This window comes from Sorex araneus, chromosome 5 (assembly GCF_027595985.1).
Source record: "Sorex araneus isolate mSorAra2 chromosome 5, mSorAra2.pri, whole genome shotgun sequence".
NCBI classification, from domain to species: Eukaryota; Metazoa; Chordata; class Mammalia; order Eulipotyphla; family Soricidae; genus Sorex; species Sorex araneus.
Genome location: NC_073306.1, coordinates 3,806,185 through 3,831,562, shown reverse-complemented (window position 1 = coordinate 3,831,562; position 25,378 = coordinate 3,806,185). Strand labels below are relative to the sequence as shown.

The 25,378-nt window shown below is 61.3% G+C and overlaps 1 protein-coding gene across 2 annotated transcripts; it reads right to left on the bottom strand.

Annotated features, from left to right (window-relative positions):
• Nucleotides 1-186: 186 nt before the first annotated feature.
• On the bottom strand, nt 187-23,986 carry PIK3CD (phosphatidylinositol-4,5-bisphosphate 3-kinase catalytic subunit delta). Of its 2 annotated transcripts, none has more exons than XM_055137606.1 (24): nt 23,801-23,986; nt 22,460-22,578; nt 9,532-9,703; nt 8,146-8,374; nt 7,560-7,789; nt 6,606-6,785; nt 6,384-6,533; nt 6,093-6,182; nt 5,183-5,404; nt 4,657-4,753; nt 4,443-4,573; nt 4,170-4,220; nt 3,930-4,097; nt 3,718-3,839; nt 3,367-3,510; nt 3,155-3,254; nt 2,891-3,069; nt 2,710-2,822; nt 2,538-2,616; nt 2,125-2,292; nt 1,580-1,703; nt 1,346-1,491; nt 1,136-1,268; nt 187-832 (listed from the first exon to the last, which is right to left on the bottom strand). In XM_055137606.1, the coding sequence occupies exons 3-24, from the start codon at nt 9,670-9,672 to the stop codon at nt 695-697; spliced, it is 3,135 nt and encodes a 1,044-aa protein (XP_054993581.1). In that variant the 5' UTR covers nt 9,673-9,703; nt 22,460-22,578; nt 23,801-23,986; the 3' UTR covers nt 187-694. The 2 variants fall into 2 exon arrangements, with proteins under 2 accessions (XP_054993581.1, XP_054993582.1); XM_055137607.1 differs by having other exon boundaries at nt 6,606-6,767.
• Between the last annotated feature and the right edge of the window lie 1,392 nt (nt 23,987-25,378).

The following is a 25,378-nucleotide window of genomic DNA, read 5'->3' as shown; positions in this document are numbered from 1 at the left end:
TGCCGGACCAGGGGTGCCACAGCCCACCTGGTGCCGCCAGGGCTGGCTCCCCCATCCTGAGCCCCGTGAGGGCATTTGAGAGGCCTGCGGTCATGGCTGCACCTTTTCAGGCCAACGCTTCATCCGCAGCTGCCCTGGAAACTGGGCTCCAGAGATACACATGTGCCAGCACTCAGGACGCCGGTGTGTCCAGGGACCAGCATATATTAGACTTTAGGGGGACAGGGCCATCCTGAGCCTTGGAGGGCCAGTGAGTAGTTCTGTTGTGTTTTTTTCCTTACCCGCAAACAAAATAGCTCTATAGCAGAGCTCAAGAGTTTTCGTACCCATGAGTCACTTTCAAAGTGGCAAGCAAGCATCCCTGAATCGAGGGGGGCTGGGGGCGCCCCAAACCAGTCAACGGAGAGGTCAGAGGGGAGGGGGTGGGGGTGCCCTGTGTGGGCACAGGCACAGACCATGTCCGGAGTCGGGGAGAAGGCAGGCTCCCCGGTGTGGGAAGAGTGTAGGCTGGTCCGGACCCGCCAGCTGGAAGACTCGGGGTTGCAGTCCAGATGCGGCTGGGAGGGTCCCCCACACCCGCCCAGTCTCCTCACTGCGCCACTGAGCGAGACTGTCTCCTGCCTGAAGCGCTTCAAGTCGTGAATAAATAACCAGTGTCGAATAGCCAGTGTAGACAAGGTGGCCAGTCCTCCTGCTATTGGCGATTGTCTTTGGACACGTTGTGGGCCAGCCAGTTCACCTTGGTCTTCCAGCTCTCCCGCAGGGCCTCGTTGAACTTCACCCGGAAGTGCTTGAGTGCCTCCTCTTCCGTCTTCCCCAAAGCCAGGGAGTCCTGCATGGAGGTCAGGCCGTGAGGCCGCCCCTCCTCGTCACTCCCGGAGGAAGGACTGCTCCCTCTGCTCCCCAGACAGCTCGGGCCTTCCCTGACTCGCTCCCCAAAGGGTCACCAGCACGGCTCCGGGCACTGGCTCCTCCCCCAGGGCACTGGGCACCACCGGAAACCTGGCAAGGCTGGCAGCTGCCCACGTCCGTCTCACGGCCCCGGCACAGTCCCGGCAACTGGCCTTGGGAACGGGGTGCACCGTGCTCCTCGCCCCCGCCCCAGGGGGAGGCGCTCCCGGGCGGGCGCCTTTACCTTGAGGTACTGGATGTCTTTGGAGCAGCTGAGCTCGGGCAGGCCCGCCGCGCGCATGAGCGCGAACAGGTGCAGGAAGAGTGGCCCGTGCCGCCGCAGGATGGTGTAGGCCCGCTCGCAGTAGCCCCGGAACCTGCGGGCAGCACCGTGAGCGCCGGCCGGGCGGAGGCCGCCGGCCCTGGCCCTGCCCAGGCGCGTGGCGCCCCTCACCTCTCGAACTTCTCGCTGTTGTTGGTCTTGCCCTGCTGGATCACGTGCACGAAGTCGTAGGTGAGGATGAACGGCACCCGCTCCCGGTTAATCCCGAACTTGGTCTTGAAGTTTCCCAGAAAGTGGCCAAAGTCGATGTGGAAGAGCTGCGGGGACGCAGGGCAGAGGGTTCGGCCGAAGGGTCGCGGCCCCGGGCGGGAGGGGGCGAGGGGGCTGGGCGTCCCCGGGGCCTACCTGCCCGCTCTCCCGGATCATGATGTTGTCGCTGTGCCGGTCGCCGATGCCCAGCACGTAGGTGGCCACGCAGTAGCCGGCACAGGAGAGGGTGAACTCCTCGATGGCCCGGTCCAGGGCCTCCCTGGGGTTCGGGGGTGTGGGGGAGCCCTGGTCACACCACCAGCTTCACCGAGAGTTGAGACCACGGTCCCCTCCCCTGAATCCGCCTCGGGGCTTCAGTGGACCCAGAGGATGTGGTGGGGACCCAGGCGGGCCTGCTCGGTGAGGGGGCACGCGAGGAGGCCGCGCAGGGACCTGCAGTGAGGCCCCCCGCCCCCATCACCCCGGACTGGACGAGTGAGTTCCCAGAACCTCGCCGCGGGTTTGTGGGCCAGTGATGACCAGCTGGTCCGTCCCCATGAGAAGGACACGTTCATGGACCACTGGGATGAGGGGAAACAGCCCTGATGCCCCCGAGGGGGTCCACTGGCTGGTCCCAGTCGAGCCGAGAGTCACGGCGACAGATGAGGGCAGACCCCCTCCTTGCCCTCCGCGACACCCACCCTGGGTTCTTGGACTTGAGCCAGTTGAGCAGCGCGTCCTTGTTGAAGGCGGCCGTGGCCGCCATGTTGCTCTTGTTCAGCTGGATGTTGGCAATGGTGTCAGAGCGGAGCACCACCTCGATGAGGCCCGTGCGGTCCCCCGTGGACAGGCAGCCGTAGGGCGTCATCCTGGCCGGGCAAACACTATGCTCCACAGCTGTCTGGGGCCCCAACCCGAAACAGCCCCGGGAGGGGCAGCGCGGACAGCGGGAAGGGGCAGTGGCCAGGGGTGGCCGGGCACAGGCTCCCCTGAGGGCCACTGGTGTGGGGCCCCCAGGCGCTTCCTGGGAGGAACCCCACCCTCAACCCCCCAACAACCCAGCGGGAGACGGGGAGAGAAACCAAAGGGGCTTCCCTGGGCCGGGGGGCCTCACCGCAGGTCCAGCCCCTCCTGCTTCCACAGCACATCCATGAGCTGGATCATCTGCAGCGTCAGCATGTCCTGGCGGAGGTCTGCGCGGCCGGGCAGAAGGGCACGCCCGGGGCTTCTCAGCGGGGGTCTCTCCGTTAGCCCAGCCCCCCACCCCCGTCCCGAGGGCAGCTCACCGTCCCCGTTCTTGAAGATGAGGCCCACGCTGCCGTGGCCGCCTGCCTGCTCGTTGCTGTAGACCACCCACAGCGGCTTCATCTTGGAGTCCATGAAGGTGCACTGGTCCACACTGGGGGCAGAGGGCCGTGAGCCGGGCCCCACCCGCCCGGGGAGGCGGCCCCAGGGGCGGGTGCTCACCAGACTTCCGCCAGCAGGGTGCTGGGGTCCAGCGGGGACTGCAGGTGAGACAGCGCCTCCAGGTAGGCCTCCTGGCGCATGCACAGGTGCATGACCTCCTTGGTCTGGGGCTTGGCCATCTTCTGCGAGCTCACCTTGACGATGTCGTTCAGGGCCTTCAGCTTGCTCAGCGCTTCCCCCTGCGAGGGCGGAGCAGGGCGGGCGTGGAGGGCGGGCCGCGGGCTCTGGCGGGCGGGGGGCGGCGGGCGGGGCGCGGGGGCTCACCTGCTTCATCAGCACCTTCATGTGGTGCGTGCTGCCCCGGCAGTAGGCCTCCAGGATGAGGCCGAAGCGCAGGGCCACAGCCGGCACGTGCATCTCGGAGCTGGCAGTGCGGCACGGGGCTGAGCCGGGCGTCGGGGCCGCACCCCGCACCCCCGCACCCCCTCCCCGCCGGGCCGGGCCCCCTCCCCCGCCCCCAAGGGGAGTCCAGCTACCGAAGGTGCCAGAAGAGGAAGTGGCCGATCTTGCGGTTGGCCAGGGCCCGCTCCAGCAGGAACTTGGTCAGCTCGCAGTCCAGGTACGACTCGTACTTGAGCACCTGCACCAGCTGCAGCAGGTACTGGAAGAGCTCGTCGTCCCTGCAGGGAGCGGCTGTTGGCGAGAGGACGGGCGGAGCCCCCCAACCCTCCGGGCCCTCAGGCTGTGCGGCAGGGCCCACTGGCGCCCAGTGTCGTGGGGCAGTCCAGGGGCGGGGCCAGCTGGGAGGGGCGGGGCCAGATGAGAGGGCGTGGTCAGGCATAAAGGGGTGGGGCCAGACCAGGGGCGGGGCCTTGCCCGGTGCTCACGTCAGTTTCCTCAGGGATTTGATGGCGAAGGAGCCCACGTGGCGGTCAGCGAAGCTAAAGTCCAGTAGTTCCAGGGCGCTCAGGACGGGCAGCTCCGGCCAGGAGCATAGCAGGTAGAGCATCTGGGGCGGGGGGGGGGTGGGCACTGAGATCAGGCACGGGTGCAGGGGTCAGGAGAGACTACAGTGCTGGCCACCCCTCCCCCTGCCCACCTGGGCCACATCCTCGTGCTTGTTCCACTTGGTGACAAGCAGCAGCCGGGCCAGCGCTTCGGGAAAGCGCTCCTGGACCTCGCGCCGCATCTTCCACACCAGGTCCTTCTCGTGCTCGTACAGCTCCCCGGACCCCCGCCGCTCCAGGATCTCCCGCAGCTGCAGGAACTGGGGGTGCAGGGTGGGGTGAGGCTGGGCCCGGCTCTGCTCACACCCCCTCCCCCCCGCGCCCCTACTCACCTCCTCCTCTGTGAAGTGCCCGTGCTCCCCATGGCACCCCAGCTCCAGGATCTACAACAAGTGGCCAGGCCTCAGTGTCCCCAGCTGGTGGTGGCCTGTCCCAGGCTCACGGGCCCAGCCCTGAGCGGCCAGGGCTGCTGACCCCCGCCCCTCCCGCTGAACAGGACTTGAACTTTGCCACGTGCCCTGGGGCATGCTTCCAGGGGCCCCCCCTACTGACAGCCTGGAGCCAAGCCCAGGGAGCCCGGGGCGGGCCAGGGGCCCCTCACTGACCTTGTCCAGGGCAGGGTAGTACACGGGGTGGGGGGCCACCTCGGGGAGGCAGATGAGCAGGGCTGCGGCACTCTCGGTGTTGGGGTTGCTGCGCACAGTTCCGGAGGGGTTCAGCAGCTCCCCTTTCTCATCTGGACATGGGGGACAGGTGGGCTGCAGGGCCAGCCCCGTGTCCGGGCCCCCCTCCCCCCACGGCCCCCGGGGTCGGCCCCACCTGGCGCTGAGGGCCACATGTACAGGCAGCGCTCCCCTGTCTTGAGTTGGTCCTTGTAATCGAACAGCATGAGGTTGGCCCAGGCGATGGGGCAGTCCTGGGAGGGGAGGGCAGGCGGGCGGGCACTCAGCCTCCCTGGGCACGCGCTGCCCGCACCTGCTGCCCTTTGCTCCCCCCCACACGGCCACTGCTGACCGTTTTCTTTTCCCCCCATACCCAACAGTGCTCAGGGGTCACTCCTGGCTCTGCACTCAGGAATCACTCCTGGCGGTGCTCAGGGGACCCTATGGGATGCCGGGGATCGAACCCGTGTCGGCCTCAGGCAAGGCAAGTGCCCTCCCCTCTGTTGACTTCTCGAGGAGCCCCCTAAGCACTGGGCCAGCTCAGTATGGGGCAGATATGGCTCGGGGGTCCCTCACGGCCACCCCCAGGCGAGGCGCCCGCTCACACACTCAGGACACCGCGCTCGGGGACGGGAGGTTTGTGCCCCTGCCCCAGCCAGACCCTGTCCTCGGGGGTCACCCACCGCCTTCTTGGACTTCTTCTTGGTGGAGCGCGCCTTCCTGGCCTTCTCGATGACGGCGTAGAGCGCGAAGCAGAGGCGGGCCATGCGCGGCAGGTCGCTCACGCTGATGTCGAAGTCCAGCCGCTGCCGCCACACGGGCTCCGAGCACACGTTCACCTCGGAGCTCGCCACCGGCTTGCACAGCAGCTCGTGCCCGTGGAAGAGGCCGGCCTGCACCACCAGCTGCGGGGGGCGGGGGGCGGGCAGCGGTGGGGCCGGGGCACCGCGGGGAAGCCCACGGCCCGAGGGGGTCAGCCAGGGCGAGAGGGGGCGCTGGGACCCGTCCCGGTGACGGGGCCTCGGGTGCTGGGACCCCGGGGGCTGGCGCTGCTGCAAGCACTGTTGTTGGGGGCGCTTGCTGCGCTGGGCGACCTCCCCAGGGGGCAGAGGGCAGAATGTGGAGTGTCCAGTCAAAGTTCCCCGCACTGCTTAGCGCCACAGGAAGCGGGGGTGGGGGGGTGCAGAATGTACGGAAGTTTTAACCCCCCGAGTGTGCCCCCTCCCGTCTCCCGCACTCCCCAGGGAAGGGCCTGCCGCTTCCCTAGGGAGCCACGGAGCCCCGGCGCGGCCCTCCTGGGGCACCTCAGGGACCCGCTGGCCCTGGCCCGGCTGGCACGTGCCTCCTGCCGCCCAGACTGTGGTTTCCACACCCCGGCCCCGCCACTGCCACCAAGTACCCAGAAGCCCGTGGGCCTGGCTTCTCCGAATCGGCCCCTCCAGCCGCCGGCCTGCCCCCTCCCCCCTTCCTGTTTTGCAGCTGGATGCCGGGTAATGTGGTCAGGTGGCTTTCACCGGATCACCCCCCCTTCTTCCTCCGCCGCCCCCCCGGCCACAGGGCCGTGTTCGTGCAGAGCAGCACGGTGCTCCCCACCTTCATGCGCTCGTCCGCATTCACTTTGCTGCCCTGGATCAGCTCCACGCAGAAAGGCTGCTCCAGGGACCACAGCGACGCCGCGGAGGGCTGGGGGGGAGGGGGGCAGGGCGGTGAGGCAGGTGTGCCCGGCTCAGCCCCCCACCACACACACACACACACACACACACACACACACACACACACACACACACACACACGCCTTCAGAGCAGAGGCTCGGGCGCACGGACCCCGACCCACCCAGAGAGCAGGGCTGGGGCGGGAGGGGGCCCGGCAGGGGCCCGGCTCACCTTCTTCACGGGGATGGGGGGCGGCTTGGCGCGGGGCTTCTGGGCCTGGGGGGCGGGCTCGCCCTGCTCGTCGCGCATGGCCAGGATGGAGGAGGAGTGCACCATGGTGAGGTGCGGGGTCAGCCCGCGGTGCAGGCAGCTGCAGATGTACTGAGACGGGCAGGGCACGGTCAGCGGCCGGGGGGCGGTGTTCCCCGGGCGGCCCCGGGCCCCGGGCCTCACCTGGAACTGGCAGAGCGGGTGGCTGCCGTACAGGTACTCGTGCTTGCCGTTCACCCGCAGGGTGTACTCCTCGGGCTGCTCCACCAGTGGCTGCCGGAACACCGTGGCCTTCTTGCGCAGGGCCGACGCCACGAGCGCCAGCGGCACGTCCTTGGTGGACACCTGGAAGGTGAAGCTCTCCTAGGGGGGAGGGGGCCCGGGGTTTCTGGGGTGCACCGGGCACCGGAGACTGGGCAGGGTCTGATGGAGGGGAGCAGCCGGTAGTACCAGGGATCCGGCCAACCCAGGTGGGCTTGTCACCCCCCCTCCCAAGGCAGGGATACCCCCGAATGCCACCTGCTGCCACCGACAGAGGCTGAGTCTAAACTCTGGGCCTGGCGGGGCTGGAGTGATAGCACAGCGGGGAGGGCGTTTGCCTTGCACGCGGCCGACCTGGGTTCAATTCCCAGCATCCCATATGGTCCCCTGAGCACCGCCAGGAGTGGTTCCTGGGTGCGGAGCCAGGAGTAACCCCTGTGCATCGCCAGGTGTGAACCAAAAACCACAAAAAAAATAAAATAACTAAATAAATAAATAAATAAACTCTGGGCCTGGGAACCAGGACTGGAGCACGTGCCTTACACGTGCAAGTCTCGTGTTCGAGCTCTGACGTGGCATATTCCCCAGCCAGCACCGACAGGAGTAGCCCTGGTGGCCCGCAGCACCAGGAGTGGCCCCAGGGCCCCGAGCACTGCTTGGAACACTAAAATGATTTTATTTTTATTCTGGGGCCACACCCAACAAGGATCATGGGTGACTCCTGGCTCTGCCCTCAGGAATCACTGCTGGCGGTGCTCAGGGAACCATGTGGGATGCCGGGGATCGAACCCGGACTGGCTAGGAGATGGGGGAGCCTATGGGGCAAGTGGCCCCAGGAACACGGCACACTGGACTTGGCGGGAGCTCCCGGCTCACCTCGCTGCCCTCGAACTTGACGTTGACCAGGAGGGCCCTGCTGGGGAGGCGCAGGGTGCCAGGCCCCCAGCCCCGCGCCGAGGGCTCCAGCTGCAGGGGGAAGCTGTACTGCAGCCAGGCCTCCCAGCCCAGCTGCTGGCGCCGCGCCGCCGCCTCCTCGCACAACTGCCGCATCTTGGTCCGAAAGTCGTTCACCTCCGGGTCGTGCAGGGAGTCGAACTCGTGGAGGCCTGGGAGGCAGATATGGAGGGTCTGGGCAGGGTGGGGGCAGACACCCGGGTGCGAAGGGGGCGGGGCCAGACAGGGTGGAGGCTGGGCAGGGGCTTGAGCGGGAGCAGGGACCCTGGGACCTGGATTCATGCAGGGAGTGGCCGGCCCTCGAAGGGCGGGGCCCGGACTACAGGGGGTGGGGCCCGGGCTACAGGGGGCGGGGCCTGGGCTAAAGGGTACAGGGCTGTGATGGCAGGGGCGGGGCCTTGGGGCGGGGCTTAGGTGGTGGGCGGGGCCTTGACAGTGGGGGCGGGGCGTGGGTGACAGGGGCCCAGCGCTGGGGGCGGGGCCCTCGACAGGGTGCCCAGAGCATCACCTTTGCCGATGAGGAGGCTGATCTGCGAGTTGATGAGCTTCTTCACGCGGTCGCCCTCACGGGCCACCAGGCGCAGGACGGGCAGGAAGGGCTGGATGTCGCACAGCCGCCGCTGCTCGTCCTCCAGCTCCTGCTGCTCCGCCGTCTGGTTGACGCAGGTGAACACGTAGGCGTCCGGGTCGCTGAGCATGTGGAAGAGCGGCTCATACTGCGCGCGGTGCCAGAGCACCTGCCGGGAGAGCCACGTGTCAGCCAGGGGACAGTGGCGCTGGGCGGCCGGCTTCAGGCCACCCTCCGCCAGCCCGCGGTCCTGGCCCTGCAGAGCCCCAGAATGGTGAGGGGCAGCTTCATGTCAAAACCAAGCTGAGCCACCCCACAGTCCCCTAGTCTAGTTACCTGCAGGTGCACCCCAGGCACACCCCGGGCCACGCACCCGGGGGTTCATCACACCGATTTCTATTTTGTTTGAAAGTGCCTTAACCCTCCCTCTCTCCAACCCCAGCTGAGATCTACTTTGATGACAATTTAAAAAGAAATTGGGCTTTGGGCCACCCCCTGATGCTCAGGGGTTACTCCTGGCTCTGCACTGCTGGGACTGTCCAGGGGACCCTAAGGGATGCCGGAGAGAACCTGAATCAGCAGCAGCAAACCAAGCCCCAGCCTGCTATCCTATCGTGCCACCCATGACGAAAATTTAAAAGAAAAGGCAAGAGGTGCTAGAGCAATAGTATAGCAGGGAGGGCCTTGCACGTGGCCAACCCGGGTTCGGTCCCCGGGATCCTGTATGGTCCCCTGAGCACCGCCAGGAGTGATTCCTGAGTGCAGAGCAAGAGTAAGCCCTGAGCATCGCCGGGTGTGACCCAAAAAGCCTAAAAGAAAAAAAAGAAAGAAGAAGAAGAAGAAAAAAGAAAGCTCAAGAAAGCCTTGTAGTGGGACTGGAGTGATAGCACAGCGGGTAGGGCGTGTGCCTTGCACGCGGCCGGCCTGGGTTTGATTCCCAGCATCCCATATGGTCCCCTGAGCACCGCCAGGAGTTAATTCCTGAGTGAAGAGCCAGGAGTAACCCCTGTGTATCGCCGGGTGTGACCCAAAAAAAAAAAAAAAAAAAGAAATAAAGCCTTGGAGTGACCGTCAGGGGTGGTTCCCAGAGCGATGGCATGGCCCAGATAGAAGAACAGGAGGACAGGGACCCGCACCTGGAACCCTCCGTGCAGTCCAGCTGGGAAAGCGGGTGGAGCTCCACTCACAGCTCAGGAGTGTGCGCATGCGTGTGCGCATGTGTGTGTGTGTGTGTGTGTGTGTGTGTGTGTGTGTGCGTGCGCATGCGCATGTCTCTGTGTGTGTCTGAGTTCCCTGCTTGCAGACGGGCAGGGGGTCCGCTTATACCTTCTTGATGGAGCTGAGGTTGGCATTTCGGGACACAGGGAAGTTCAGGTAGACCCCCGTGGGCAGCAGGAAGTCCACGGCTACGTTCTGGCTCTCCTCCTTGGTCCAGAATTCCATGGGGCAGTCCACCCCGGGGGGCATCGTGCGCCTCACTCCTCCGACACCCGCAGTCCTGAGAGGGAAGCAAAGGCCCAGTGAGTCCCCGCTCACGCGCTCTTGGGCATCCTGGCCCCTCTCCCCGAGACGCCAACGCAGCCCCGTCTGGGCCCCATTTCCCAGGAACACACGAGGCGCCCCCCCAGAGCCAGCGGCTGGCAAATGGCAGACTTCCTGGGACTTCCCGGAAAGCGAGACAGAACGCTCTAACGGGAAACTGGACCGCGCACCAGTGGCCTTGGTGAGCTGTCCAAACTATTTCTAGAAAAGTCTCCACCATTCCACACTGCGCCAGCCCTCTCCATTCAGACCAGCTTCCCCGGAAGTGACAAAAAGTTAAGACACAACTAAAGGCCTCCTGCTATCTCCCACGGCCCCTGACCCCCCAGCAAGCTCCCCCGGGTCACCGCCTGGCCTGGTGTTTATCACCAGGCGGCTTTCGTTTCCCGGGGTGAATGTTCTCGGTCACTCATCTGAACTCTGGAGGCGTTTCACTGTATAAGCCAGCCGCATCGGCCACCCCCACCCGCTGCTGTGTCTCCAGCCTGTTCTACTCTGACAGTGCCACAGTGCAGGGTCTTTCTCACATGGCCACTGTCCACCCGGGAGGCCACACGCCCATAACCCAACAGGAGTGTTTGGCAGGAGCCTTGGTAGAGGCAAAAGCAAAATAGAGGGCCAGCGCAGTAGTGCAATGGGGACGGCGTTTGTCTTGCACGCGGTCGACCCGGTTTTGATCCCCGGCATCCCATATGGTCCCCCGAGCACCACCAGGAGTGATTCCGGATGCAGAGCCAGGAGTAACCCCTGAGCATCCCCAGGTGTGACCTCAGAAAGAAAAAAAAAATCAAAAATCAAAGAAAAAATTTTGTAATAGATTTTACTTCACCCAATATATTCAAAATAGGGTATTTCAATATACTATCGATATAGAAAAATTATTCATATTTTACTCATTTTGGCTGGGTATTAAATCTGTGAGGCTTGATGTTCTTTGGCATCAAATACACCCCCAGCATGTTATTTCATGCTTACAACACATTGCAGTTCGGACACCAGGTTTTCCTTTTCCATGCTTAGGCGCCATGACTTACGGAGCTGTCAGCAGGAGTTTCAGTCTGACTCCAGCTCCACACCAGTGTGGGCGTCCACCAACGGGCCCACCCGCCCCGTTCCCTCCAGCTCTCTGGGCTGGCCCCTTGCTTTTTGGGTCACACCCAGCGATGCACAGGGGTTACTCCTGGCTCTGCACTCAGGAATCACTCCTGGCGGTGCTCGGAGGACCTTATGGGATGCTGGGAATCGAACCCGGGTAGGCCGAGTGCAAGGCAAATGCCCTACCCACTGTGCTATTGCTCCAGTCCCCTGGGCTGGCCCCTTAAGGGGCACATTCTTGCTGCCTTTGCGCCACCCACAGCCCCATTTCAGAGGTTGGGATGACTGAGACTCCCCCTTGCTGAGATAATTAGCCGTGAGCAGAGGCTCTAGGGGGCCCTGCCGTTGCTCCAGCTGCCCCCCAGTTCCTAGGCCTGCCCGAGCCACCCCTGCCTTCTCAACTGGGCCCTGCAAGACACAGGGTCTATGCCTTTGTCACCCAAACCACTAGATTTGACCCCTCTGCTCCCTTCCTGGGACAGGCCAAAATTACTTTATTGTCGTTATCTGATTGACTCAAAAATGTTCGTAGTTTGATTCAAATAGTTACATGGATTTCTTACCTTTCTATGTGATTGTCTTAGGATGTTTTACATATAATTCAGGTTTGGACAGTACAGTGGGTAGGGCCTTGCACGCGGCCGACCCAGGTTCGACCCCTGGCATCCCCTGAGCCCAACAAGCGTGAACCCTGCGTGCAGAGCCAGGACGGCCCTGAGCACGGCCGAGTGTGGCCCCCAAACAAAACAAAACAGAAATCTGTCCCCCACCGCACTGCACTTCACACGCTCCCTGGCGTCAGGTTGGAGGCTGGCTCACGTGGCACCAGCCAGCCCGGGAGTGCCCGCGCCCACCAAGGTGACGGCCCTGAAGGCCTCTGCTGGTCCAGCCTGTGCTCCCCGGACCCCCCAGGGGATATCTGCTGCACAGGGCACCCCAGATCCAGCCCCCTTTCCCGTGGAGGTCGCTGTGTGGACGTCGGTACATGCTGGACTCAAATATGTGATGGATTAAAGAGTTGAAACTCTCTTCTCCAATCTGGGTCCTCTCACTTTATTTTATTTTTTTTTTTGCTTTTCTTTGGGTCACACCTGGCGATGCACAGAGGTTACTCCTGGCTCTGCACTCAGGAATCACCCCTGGCGGTGCTCAGGGGACCATATGGGATGCTGGGAATCGAACCTGTGTCGGCCGCGTGCAAGGCAAGTGTCCTCCCCGCTGCACTATTGCTTGGGCCCCTCAGCAAATAACCTGGTAGCGTCTGGTTCTGTTCTTCGACCCATTTAAAAGGTAGCCAGAGGGGTCAATGAGATAGCACAGGAGTAAAACTTGCCTTGTCCGAAGCCAACCTGGCAGTCCCTGGCACCCCATATGGTCCCCCAAACCCAAAAGGAGTGACCCCTGAGTGCAGGGCCAGGAACAAGGCCAAACACCTCTGGGTATGGCTCCCTCCCAATTTTCCCCCTCCCAGTTATTTATTTATTTGTTTTTGGGGGGTCACACCTGGAGATGCACAGACGTTACTCCTGGCTCTGCACTCAGGAATTACTCCTGGCGGTGCTCAGGGGACCGTATGGGATGCTGGGAATCGAACCCGGGTCGGCCGCGTGCAAGGCAAACGCCCTCCCCGCTGTGCTACTGCTCCAGCCCTCCCAATTTTTTAAAGCTTACATACGCTTTATTTCATGCAAGTATTTCATGCAAGTCATCTTGCCCCCACCAAGGGTAGCACAGTAAAAAATTTTTTTGTGGGGGGGGCCTCCCCGAAGGTCCCTAACACGGGGACAAGGGGGTGATTCACTGCCACCGGCAAGGAGCAAGGGGCGGCAGCTCCAGCCGAGGAGAGGCCCCCACAGCCCCCGGGGGACCCCTGCCGCCCTGCGGCGGTTCAGCCCGCAGCTGGGCTGGGACCCACGATCATCCCAGCGTGTGCGGAACAGTACCAAGGCCGGAAAGAAGCAGGCCTGCAAGCGGGCTCAGGGGAGGCGCCTGACCCCGGGGCTGCTGCCACGAGGGGACTCAAGGTACATCTGGGCGGTGGAGAGGGTGGGGTGCCGATGAGGACAGGTGTGGGCGAGGGCCAGGCTGGGCGGGGCCGCGGGCGCTCGCGGGAGAGCCGGAAGTTCTCGCTTCTGGATCTCCGCATCCCAGCAGAGAGGCTCAGAGGAGGCTGCGAGCGACCTCTGGGACCACAGGAGCGCTGCTGCGCAGGCGGGCGATGGGGGCGGAGGGTCCGCGCCCAATCACCCCGCCCGGGGCACTGGACAGGGAGCCCAGCACCAGGCCTGGCTAGGCTGGCCCCTGGGAAGCAGCGGGGCAGGGAGCATCTGGGAGACTTGCTCCCCCCGCCCCGCCAGTACAGCCCCCAGCAGTGGCCTCGTGGAAGGGAGAGGGGAAGGGGACGGGGGAGGGGGAGGGGGAGAGCGGGGACAGAGGGGGGCGGTCTCCAAGGACTCCCCAGCCCGAGGGTCGGCGGGAGCGGGAGCGTCCACACCCACAACTGCTCCTCCAGCTGCTAAGGAAGGTGCCTTGAGCCTTGGGCTTGTCTTTTTTTTTGGGGGGGGGGGCGGGGTCACACCTGGTGATGCTCGGGGTTACTCTGGCTCTGCTCCCAGGACGGCAGAGGTGGTCTTCCCAAACACAGACTCCGTGAGTCTCCGGGGGAGGATCTGGGCTGGGGGAAGCGTGTCCCCCTGGCCGCCTGCACACACGAGGCCTCAGGCCCAGGCAGGCAGCCCCTTCTGCCTTCACAGGACTCAGGCAACCGTGGAGCTCAGTGGGAGGCAGGGATACCCAGAAAGGGGCTGGGAGGGAAGCTTCCAGAAGCCCAAGAGCCAGCAGGCCAGGGCCAGGCACTGTGTCCCTGTCCAGCTCCTCCGTCCTGAGGGCGCTGCTTCTCTCCTCTTCCCTCCTTGTCTCCTTTCAGCATCTGCTGTTAATAGGACCATCATTTTTTCTCTTTTTCCTGGTTTCTGGGCCGCAGCTAGAGGTGCTTGGGGCAGCTCGGGGCTCACTCCCCGGCCCAGGGGACCATCTGAGATGGGAGCTGAACCTGGGGGTCCTGGGCTAAGTGACAGTACAGCGGGGTCAGGCATTTGCCTTGCATGTGGCTGACTCTGGCCTGATCCCTGGCCCCTGAACCCCACCAGGAGTGAGCACAGAGCCAGGAGTCAGCCCTGAGCACAGAGCCAGGAGTGAGACCTGATCACAGAGCCAGGAGTCAGCCCTGAGCACAGAGCCAGGAGTCAGCCCTGAGCACAGAGCCAGGACTGAACCCTGAGCATGGAGCCAGGACTTAGCCCTGAGCACAGAGCCAGGATTCAGCCCTGAGAACTGCTGGGTGTGGCCCCCAAAACAAAAATAAATAGAAATGAAAGTTATAGATCAATGTGGCCCCACAAAAATTAAGAAACAAAATTCCAGGTCAGGGTCTGCGTGGATCCTGGGCAGAGCTCACGGCAGGCGTGGCCATGAGAAGCCCCGGAGCCCCCCCACGCCATCGCCATGGTGACCTAATGTTTGTGGCCATAACACTTCCGACAGCGGAGGCTGAAAGCAGCCCCAAGCGGGACAGAGAGCGATGAGGGAACGACGGCTTTAACTCTCAAACTCCTTATTTCTCTGATTGTCGGGCCACTGCCTGATCTTAAAAGGTAACTAAAAGTCATGCTTGAAACAACTCTATAATGAACAACTTTATAAATCACGGTGTTTTTAATAAAAATTAACTTAAAAATTGTAATTAAACTAAATGTTTGCAGTAGACCCAGAGCAATAGTACAGCAGGGGGGTCTGGTGTCGCAGCAGGCCAGCCTGTACCTGCGGGGCGAGTGCGTCAGCAGCCTGATGGGGCCTTCAGGCTTCCTGATACTCCAAAACTGCTTCTGTGCCTTTGGCCAGACCCCAACAACTTGGGACCAAGTTTACCAAGAAATTAAACGCCAAAAGTTAGGTAAGTGGAAGCCACGCCCACAAACCACCTCGGCTCAGCTATATAAGCGCATTTATCGGCCTTATTTTAGAGACCCATAAATAAGTCTTGAAAGAGATCAAAAGCTGCAGTTAATCTCAGACCCTTGCATGGTTGCACAGACCTGGGTAAATCATAGGGGGGGGGTGGGTCAGCCTGGAGCCCACCCAAGCAGAGCCCCCGCAGCCACTTGCTCCCACAATCTAGAATCGCCGCCACACCCCCAGCCTGACTCCACCATCTCAGGACGGACCTCACCGAGATTTAATCTGCTGAAAATTCTGGTATGCTGTTTTTGTGACTGAAATCCCCGGGTTTTCTCCAAGTTGGGAAGGGCCACCTCCCCTCACTTCCCAATATTCCTAGAAGCACTGGTAGTCACCCCCACGAACCAACTCCAATGTCATCACGTAAGCTGTACTACTGGCCTTGTTCCAGAGACCCCTAAGTAAATCTCAATAGACATCAGAAACTGCAGTTAATCTCGGACCCTTGCATAGCTGAACAGACCAGAGTAAATGGGGGGAGGGGGGAGGTCAACCTAGTGCCCACATAAGCAGAGCCCCCAGCAGCCACTTGTTCCCACAATCCAAAATCACTGCCATACCCCTGCCCTAACTCCACTGTCTCAGGATGGACCTCACCAAGATATAATTTGCTGAAAATTCTGGTATGCGGGTTTTGTGACTGAAGTCTCCAGGCTTTCTCGGGTTTGGGATGGGCTACCTTCCCCCACCTCCCTGTACTTCTGGAAGCCTTGGCAGTCACATCCATACACCAAAGCTGCCACACAATTAAAAAGCTACTCCAGCCTTACTGTCCCGATAAAAATACTGAATGCCCCGAACAAATACCATGACCTCTTAGCACCTGTATTGCAAACCATAATGCACAAAAAGAAAAGGAGAGAGCAAGAAGGAAAGTGCCTCCCATAGAGGGAGGCTGGGGGATGGGGTGGCGTGGTGGGGGTGGTAGGAGGGAAACAGGAGACATTCAGTCATTGTATGACTGAAATCCAATTATGAACAGCTTTGTAATGGTCTATCTCACGGATATTCAATTAAAACAAAAAAATTTTTTTTTTTTGCTTTTTGGGTCACACCTGGCGATGTACAGGGGTCACTCCTGGCTCTGCACTCAGGAATTATCCCTGGCGGTGTTCAGGGGACCATATGGGATGCTGGGAATTGAACCTGGATCAGCCGCATGCAAGGCAAACACCCTACCCACTGTGCTATTGCTCCAGCCCCTAAAACAATTTTTTTAAAAAGTAATGTGGAGTTCATGCCCAATGCAATCAGCTTAATCAATGGTTGAATAAATACTAGTACTCATACATTTAAAAAAAATAGTACAGCTGGTAGGATTCTATCCCTGGCACCTCACATGGTTCCCTGAGCACTGCTAGGTTGCCCCAAAACAAGAAAACTAAATGTTTCCAGCAAAAAGTTAAATATACAGAGCAGGAGAGAGAGTTCGACATGGAGGCCCTGCTGTATTCTATATGTGCAGATACACACAGCACATACATCTGACCTCTGACCTCCACAACTAACTAAACCAGTCAGAACCAATTTTCACCATTTGGGGTTACCTTTATTTTTCCAAATATCAGACTTATATCAATATTCCTTTTTCCTTTTTTTCTTTTTTGCTTTTTGGGTCACACCAGGTGACGCACAGGGGTTACTCCTGGTTTTACACTCAGGAATTACTCCTGGTGGTGCTCAGGGGACCGTATGGGATGCTGGGAATCGAACCCGGGTCGGCAAGGTAAACGCCCTATACCTCTACCCACTGTGCTATTGCTCCAGCCCCTTATACCAATATTTCTTACATTTCAGCTTTTGGCTGGTGGATCTGGGGACCCCTTTGGCCAATTCTAGGTCCCCTGGGCCAGTGGTTGGATGTTGGGGCCGAACGAGCCCTGCATGCCAGGGTCAGAGGTCACCCTAAAGCTCAGCCACCCCAGGGCCGGGGGCCTTCAAGGGTCCCTCTGGTGACACTGGGGACTGAAGTGGGTCAGTCACAAGTGCAACATCTAGATTTTTGGTTTGTGATTTTCTTTTCCTTATTTTATTTAATTATATTTTAATTAAAAAATATTTTTCTTGGGGCTGGAGTGATAGCACAGTGGGTAGGGCATTTGCCTTGCACACAGCCGACCCGGGTTCGAGTCCCAGCGTCCCATATGGTCCCCTGAGCACCGCCAGGAGTAATTCCTGAGTGCAGAGCCAGGAGTAACCCCTGTGCATTGCCGGGTGTGACCCAAAAAGCAAAAAAAAAAAAAAAAATTTTCTTCCAGCTCATGATTTTCAACTTGAACTTAATCTTATTTTGCTTTGGTTTTGTTTTTGGCCTCATCCAGCAGTGCTCAGAGCTTAGTCCTGGCTCTGCAATCAGGGGTCACTCTTGGAGGGGCCATGTGTGGTGCGAGGGACTGAGCTGAGGTCAGCCACATGCAAGACTGGCTGTGCTATTGTTCTGGGCCCCCAGCCGCAGCTTCTTACATGAAGAACTTAGGGGGCCAGAGGAGATGCTCAGAGGGCAGGAGCCAACGCTCCACAGAGGGAGCTGTGGGTTCGATGCCCGCCTGCCAAGCCCCCCACTATGGCCCCAGGCAGCGCGCTGAGAAATCTGGGCAAGACACCCAACTTAAAAGATTCTGTAGAATTTAAAAAATAAACAGAAGATGAGTTTGTGGTTTCCTCTGCCCCTCATTTACACACACACACATACACACACACACACACACACACACACCACACACACACACCCTCCCTCTTAGTTTGAATACAGCTATGCAATGGTTTTCATTCAGTGCTTACATTCTGATGCTTGCAGGAATTGTTCCATGCTAACCTGCAGCATCTTCTAATTTTATTTTCTCAGCTTTTTGTTACTCCCATGGTTGACGTTTCCTTCATTTTCCATTTTCTTTGTTTTCTATGAATCAGTGTGTGACGTCCCCAACTCCCCAACAGACTCGTACAAACTCCTCTCCCACCGCAGATAGGGACAACCCTTCTGCTCCATCTTTCCCTGGACATGTCCCTCCCGGGGCCTCAGCCTTCCTGCGACTCGCTAGAGCCACAGCCAGGGACCCGCAGACCGTGGGGACAAGAAGTCGCTATCAGGGATGGCGCGGGCACGGAGGTGACAGCTGACCTCACGTACCGTATCTCACCACAGGACTGCCACACAGTTTGTGCCAAATTTTTTCAGCCATAGAGCAGAGTGTTGGGGCTGCAGTGATAGCACAGTGGGGAGGGTGTTAGCCTTGCATGGGACCAACCCAGGTTCAATCCCCGGCATCCCATATGGTCCCCCGAGCCCTGCCAGGAGCAATCCCTGAGCACAGAGCCAAGAGCAATCTCTGAGCACTGCTGGGTGTGACCCTAAAGCAAACAAAAGTGGGGTGTGGGGCTGGAGAGACAGGACAGCGGGTAGGGTGCTGGCCTCGCATGCAGCCAACCTGGGTTTGCTCCTCACACGCGCATGGGTCCCCGAGGCTGCCAGGAGAAACTCCCGAGCACAGAGCCAGGAGTAAGCCCTGAGCGTCGCCCGGTGTGACCCAAAACAAAAAAACAAAGCCAAAACCAAAAAACCCTGCGTTGCCATTATGTGAGGCTTTTTCATGATTAAAAACGGAGGGGGGGGCTGGAGCAATAGCACAGTGGGTAGGGCGTTTGCCTTGCACACGGCCGACCTGGGTTCGATTCCCAGCATCCCGTATGGTCCCCTGAGCACCGCCAGGAGTGATTCCTGAGTGCAGAGCCAGGAGTAACCCCTGTGCATCACCAGGTGTGACCAAAAAAATAATAAAAAAAAAAAAACAGGGACAACGGGGTGAGGGGGTGTCAGTTGAGGGGGGGCGACCCTGAGAAGGTGGGGGGAAGCAGCCGCTCTTGGGGGGGGGGTGCAGGAATGCGGCCCGCAGGGGCCCAACCCAGGAACTCAGTAAGTCAGGGTGATAAGACAAAGAAAGCATAAAAACAAAGATGGAAAACCAATGTTCCGGCTAGAAAACCGGGCGTGGTGATATTGTGACGGCCAGTCACAGGAAACACAGCGACGCTGCTTGCTACGTCTCCCCTCTCTGCTGGAACGTTCGAGGAAAACGGAGAAATTGGTACACTGATATTTTTCTTTTTTTCTTTCTCCTTTTGCGTCACACCTGGCAATGCTCAGGGCACACTCCCGGCTCTGCACTCAGGAATTACTCCTGGTAGTGTTTGGGGGACCATATGGGATACCAGGGATCGAATCTGGGTTGGTCGCATGTAAGGTAAACGCCCTCCCCTCTGGGCTATTGCTCCAGCCCCTGATTCCACCCCCCCTCCCGTTGCATGTTTGTTTCTGGGCGACACCGGCTGTGTTCTGGGCTTCGTCCCCAGACAGTGCTCAGGGAGTACTCCCTGCAGAGGTCCAGGGACTATCCATGGTGCCAGGGAATGAACCCGGGTCAGCCACAGGCAAGGCAAGTGCCCTGCACACTGTACTATGCCCCCGCCTTATGAGGGTCTCCAGACAACGAAGCAGGGGGCTGGAGAGGGTCCCCAAGCTCCGTCAGCAGGAGTGAGCCCTGAGCACAGTCCGTGCGAAACCTAAAAACAAAAACTGAAAAGAAAGAGAAGAAAACACAAAGAAAACTCAATCCCGGGAAAACAGAAAGGCAGGACCGCTGGCGTCACACCTTCCGCCACGACTGCTGTGTTCAGCCCCCCTGGACCCCGTTCTTCAGAAACACTGTCCCCGCCTTCTTGAGCCTCTGGCGGGTCCAGCAGGGCCAGTACCTCGCTCGGGACAGCTAGGGGCAGCTGACTCTGTGCCTGACCTCTCCTTCACCCCTGCTTTCTCTTTCAAAGTGTTTGCTTCCCCTTCCCGCCCACCAACCTCTCTCCTCTTAAGCGGTTACACTTTTTCTATTCCTTTACTCTCATCTTCCTGGGATTTTGAAACAGAGTAACAGTCGTGTGCAGTCAGGGCTGGTTATGGGCAAGACCAGGTAAACACGTAACAATAAGTAGAAATCATGTTTCAGAAGCGCAGCCCCAGCCAGGGGAGCCCTCCAATCTGAGTGGGGGGGGGGGGGGAGACTGTGGAAGAGGGAGGCGCACATTTCTCTACACTTGACACCTTTTCACCAGTAAGTCTGGTGGAGGTGGGGCGGGAGGTGGGTTTGTTTTGTTCCACTCTGGCCTGGGTTTGGGGCACGCGGCCAGAGCTGGGGGTGGAAGAAGGACCTCTCCCATCAAAGGCTGTGCCAGGCCCCCGGCCACCTCTCCAACCCTTGAGCTCTTTGCTTTTTTGACAGGGGGAGGGAAGGGAGGCACAAGAGGTACTTGGGGGACCATGCCCCGCCAGGGACTGAGGCCAGGCCTCCTGCGCAAAGTCACTGAGCTCTCCCTCTGACTGTAAATAGGCATTTTTAGACATTAAAAAGAACAGGGGGGGGCGGGGACTAGAGCAATAGCACAGAGGGTAGGGAGTTTGCCTTGCACGCGGCCGACCTGGGTTTGATTCCCAGCATCCCATATGGTCCCCTGAGCACCGCCAGGAGTAATTCCTGAGTGCATGAACCAGGAGTGACCCCTGTGCATCGCCGGGTGTGACTCAAAAAGAAAAAAAAAAATAACCTGGGGGGCTGGAGAGATAGCACAGAGGCTAGAGCACGAATCGGACACGCAGCCGATCTGGGTTCAACCCCTGGCAACCACATATGTTCCCCCAAGCACTGGGGGATGGAGCCCTGGCATAGCTGGGGTGTGGCCCTCCACGCCCCCAAAGATAAAGAGAGAAGCAGAGAGAAGAGAGAAGAGAGCTCAAGATTATCAGCATCTTCCGAAATAGGAGACCAGGACACACACCCACACCAGCCTGAGTTCCACCCGTGACACACCCAGCCCCCCCAAATACCACCAGGTCACTCTGGAGCACAGAGGCCTGAGTGACTGTGATGCTGGGTGTGGCCCCAACAAGCAAACAAACAAAGCTACACGAAAGAGCTGTCCATCACAGGTCTACACCGGCCTGCACAAGGCTACACTGCGCTTCACGGGTCTACACCGGCCTTCACAGGTCTATACTATTCATCACAGATCAACACTGTCCACCCACAGGTCTACACTGGCCTTCGCAGGTCTACACTGTCCTTCCCAGGTCTACACCATCCATAACAGGTTTACACTGCCCATCACCGGTCTACACTGTCCTTCCCAGGTCTACACTCCCCATCACAGGTCTACACCGGTACTCACAGGTCAACAGCGGCCTGGTTTTGCCTTTGCTAGAGGGACTCTGAGAGTCTGCTTTCTGAAGCTGGTGGGTTCCAGGCTGACCCTGTTTTCCCCACACTGTCTGTCCACTTTGCTTTCTGAGTGAAAACATCGGGAGCTCTGGGAAATACCGATGAAGAGGGAAAGAAATGAGGCGGCGAGGAGCGGAGGCCTCCAAGGACGACACCTCGCCCAGAAGCTCAGATGCCCTTCCAAGTTGAAATGAGGGGACCAGCTGGGCATCTCCCAGGAAGGACAGAGGTCCCCAGGACATATTCCAGGTGCTGGTGGCCAACCGGGAGCCACTGGCCAGCCCAGCTCCCCCTGCCATCTGGAAGGGCTTTTATTTATTTTAATTGAGTTTGTTTTTATGTTTGCTTTTTGGCCATGGCTGGTGTTGCCTAGGGCTGACTCCTGGCTCTGGTCTAAGGGGGTATCCCTGGCAGGGCTTGGGGTCCATGTGTGGGTGCAGGGGATTGAATAGGGGTCAGCTGCTTGCATGACAGCCTCTGACCTGGATGGGAGCTGCAGAGAAGGGGCCCAGCCTGCCAGCTCAGCCACCGTTTTTTCATCTACAACTCAAGAACTTCAAGCGTCTTCCTAGCTACCTCCCATGGTGGGGTGTCTGGGGCGCTCCAATTAGCCGCTACAGGGACTGGCAAGGAAGAATCGGAACACCCACCTTAGGGTCCCTGGAGAAGGAACAGGCAGTTAAGAAATTTCCAAGCACTGAATCCAGAGAGATAATGCAGTGGGTAGGGACGGCATTTGCCTTGCACACAAGCCAACCCTGGTTCGATCCCCGGCACTTCCTAAGGTCCCCGGAGCACCACCGGGAGCACAGAGCGAAGAGTACACCCTGAGTACCGCAAGGTGTGGCCCAAACTCCTTCCCCAGAAAAACCGTTTTTTCAAGCCGCTTTCTTTGGAAGACCATTTCCTTTTTTCCTTTTCCCAAACAGACCACCCCAACACTGTCACATCCAGAAACGCAGATGCCCAAGGCCTGACATGGGGTTCGAGGGCTCCTTAGAGCCAAGGGCGACCGCTTTCCCAGGCAGCCGTGTCACCTCCAGAAGCTGGCTGAGGTTCTGTCACACACACCCTCGCCAACATTAGAGCAGATCTGAGATCTTCGCTGCCCCCCAGTAGCTTCTGGTCCCCACCTGGAGATGCTCCCCCAGCCAGAGAATGGTCAAGGACTTTGTTCAAAATCTTCAGCAAGCTACAAAATAGCCTCTCTGGGTGCGGCCAATCTGATCCTGGGACCGCATGGTCCCTGAGTTCCACCAACTATGGCCCCCAGACCAAAAAGCAACGAAACACCTCTTCTACCCCACTGCCCCGTCTCATCTCCTGATCCCACCTACCTCTCTGGGGTGGCCCGAGAAAGACCAGCTGCAAAGGCCCCTCTTCCTGGCAGATTAAAGCCTGCTCGGAATCAATGAACATCATTCCGCCCTGGCCTGACTCCGAACGCCTTATGGGTCTGGGGGGGAAAAAAGAAAGGAAAGAAAATTTAAAAAGTGTCTCTGAAGCCTTGGGTGTCTTCTTCCACAGGGACTTTGGTTCAGAAAGTTCCGGGTCACCTAGGACCCCTCTTGTGGATGCAGCGCACTCCGGTCTTCATGTGGCACAGAAGAGCAACGAGGTGTGTGTGTGGGGGGGGGGGGCAGAAGAGCACACAGGGCACTTGGACGCTTTTGCCCTGCTGGCTGGTTCCATGTGTTCTGAGTCTAGCCTGGGCTTGAGCTGCCCAGAGGTGGTGGGGGAGCTTGATCCAGGGCACAAATGGCATCAAAGGGAGACTGATCCGGAACAGGCAGAGGGCACTGGCTTTTCCCTGCCTGTCTGGTGCTTCTTGCTCCACTGTGGAAATACCCTGACCCCAAATAACCAGGCTCCGGTGTCCGGACCGCCTGTTCCCGACCCCGCCCTGGCACAGTTACCCCCATGGTAGGGACAGGCTGGCAGGCTCCTGAGAGCAGAAAGGTCAACCCATGGGGCGCTGGGAAGGTGTGTCCCCCAACAGCCCAATCTGGAAGGGCCCCCGGGAACCCGGACAGGAGTCCCGGCTGGGAGGGCCGAAGGTCCCTTGGCAAGACTTCCAGGCGGCACCGGAGAAGCGAGCGGGCGCTCAGCTCAGAACCCCGCTGGCCCGTGGGGTCACCCCGCGGTGCGGGTGGGGCCGGGGGGCACCGTCCGCGGGTCCAGGCGCGGGCAGATGGGACCGGGCGGGAGAGGCGAGCACTTGGACGAAGGCGGAGAGACAAAGCGGAGGGCGGCGGAGCGAGGAGCGGCGGGGCGGGCGCGGGCGCGGGCGCGGGCGGGATTCGAGCCGGCGAATCCAGGTCAGCGCCCGCGAGCCGGGGCGCATCCGCGGAGGGCGGCCGGGCGCGGGCGCGGGCGTCAAGGGCACGGGCGGAGGCGGCGCGCGGGATGCCCGGGCGCGGGATGCTCCGGCCGCTGGGGGCGGGGAGGCGCGCGCCGAGTAAACACGCGCCCGGACAGGCGCGGCCCGGCGCGGCGCCCAAGGGCGGCCGCGGGACACCCGCACCCGCGCCCCGAGCCGCCGCGCCGCCCGCGCCCCGCTCGGCCCCCCGGGCCGCGCCCGCCTCCCCACGCCCCCGGGGTCGCCCCGGGCGGACAAAGCCCCGCGCGGCGCCCGGGGCACCGGACCCCGCAGACGCCCGCACAGGTGGGCTCCGTACCGGGAGTCGGTGTCGGGGGCGGGGCCCGGTCTCCCTGGAGACGGTTGCCCTGGGGACGCGGCGGGCGGGTCCCGGAGCGACAGGACAGCGCGAGCCTCCCGGCGGCGGCGCGGGGCCCGCGGGGGCCTGAGGGCAGGCCCGCGGCGCGGAGCCGGCGAGCCGGGCATCGGCGAGGGGCGCGGCCGGGGCGGGGTCGGGAGGACGGGCCGGCGCGGGCGGGGCCGGGGGCGGGGCCAGGGCGGTTAGACCGGAGGGGCGGGGCCAGGGCGGGGCCGGGGCCATAGCCATGAGGCCGGCGGGGGCGGAACCGGGGCGGGGCCAGAGCGGTGCGCCAAGCGGAGGCGGAGCCTGAGCGGTGATGACGGCGGGGGCGGGACTGGGGCGGGGCCAGAGCGATGAGACTGGCGGGGGTGGGGCCAAGGGGCGTGGTCATGGCGTGGGGGCGGGGCCGGAGCAGTGAGGCCGGCGGGGGCGGGGCCATGGCGGCGTGGGGGCCAGAGCGGGAGGACGAGCGTGAGACCGGCGCGGGCGGGGTCTGGGTGGGGCCAGGGCGTGGGACTGTGGGGCGTGACAGGGGCGGGGCCAGGACGGTGGAGTCTGGAGGGCGTGGCAGGGGCAGGGCCCGAGGGGTGAGGCGGAGACGGCGGGCGCCGCCGGGGGCGGGGCCAGGGCGGTGGAGCGGGGCAGGGGCGGGTCCAGGGGGCGGGTCCTACAGGACGGGGCGGGGTCAGGGCGGTGGGGCCGGCTGGAGCGGGCCGGGGCGGGGCCAGGACGACAGGGCGGGGCCGGGTCGCTGCGTGGGCACCGTTGGCAAATTCTCATGCCTGCAGGCAGACGAAACTCCAGGGCTCGCGCGGGCCACGAGGCGCCGCAAGTCGCTGTCTGCAAATTCTCCCCGACCCCTGGTGCTCTGCGGGACCCACGGGGCTGGAGACCCGTGCCGGGGTCCCTTCAGTAGAACCCCGACCGCGTGCGCAAGCTGGCCCCGGCCTCCCTTTCCCTTTCCAGCCTAGGATAAGAAAGTGCCTTTTGCACAACCGAAGACATACCGTCCCACCAGCGCTTCCAGGACTCGCCAGTGGGCGGGGCGTGGGTCTGGGTCAGACCGGGCGTAGGGGTCACCCCGATCTCTGGCTCCCGTCCAGGGAAAGGGTTGTTCCCCGCCCCTGGGCCTTCATATTCCTCACAGTCCCTTCACTTGGTGACCTGAGAAAATAAACGGCCTTCCCTGAAGACCTCTGCCACGGACAGCGCCCAGCGCAGGGCGCTTGCAGCCCCGCGCGTTTCGCAGGCTGCTTTTGTTTGGCTGCTGGGTTTGGGGGCTTCTCCTGGCCCTGCACCCAGGGCTCACTCCCGGGGCGCTGGGGGCCCGATGGGGTGCCGGGGATGGAAGCCGGCCGAGGCGGGAAGGCAGGTGGGAGCTGGGGTCCCCCTGCTAGGGACTGAGAAAAGCGAAGTTCCGAGGACGGAAAGAGCCTCCACACACACACGGGCACACACGTGTCCGCAGCAGAGCTTGGGGCCGCTTGGGCGTTATGGGCAGCCCCGCTCTGCCCAGTCCAGAGGTCCGAGTCCTGG

What these genes read in the sequence shown, in the direction of transcription:
- PIK3CD (XM_055137606.1), bottom strand. Translation starts at nt 9,672, where the DNA reads ATGCCCCCCGGGGTGGACTGCCCCATGGAATTCTGGACCAAGGAGGAG. An exon ending in ACCCGCTCTGCCAGTTCCAG is followed by an intron (nt 6,534 to 6,605) that starts GTGAGGCCCGGG and finishes TGCCCGTCTCAG; the next exon opens with TACATCTGCAGCTGCCTGCA. An exon ending in CTCAAGTCCAAGAACCCAGG is followed by an intron (nt 1,704 to 2,124) that starts GTGGGTGTCGCG and finishes CCCGAACCCCAG; the next exon opens with GGAGGCCCTGGACCGGGCCA.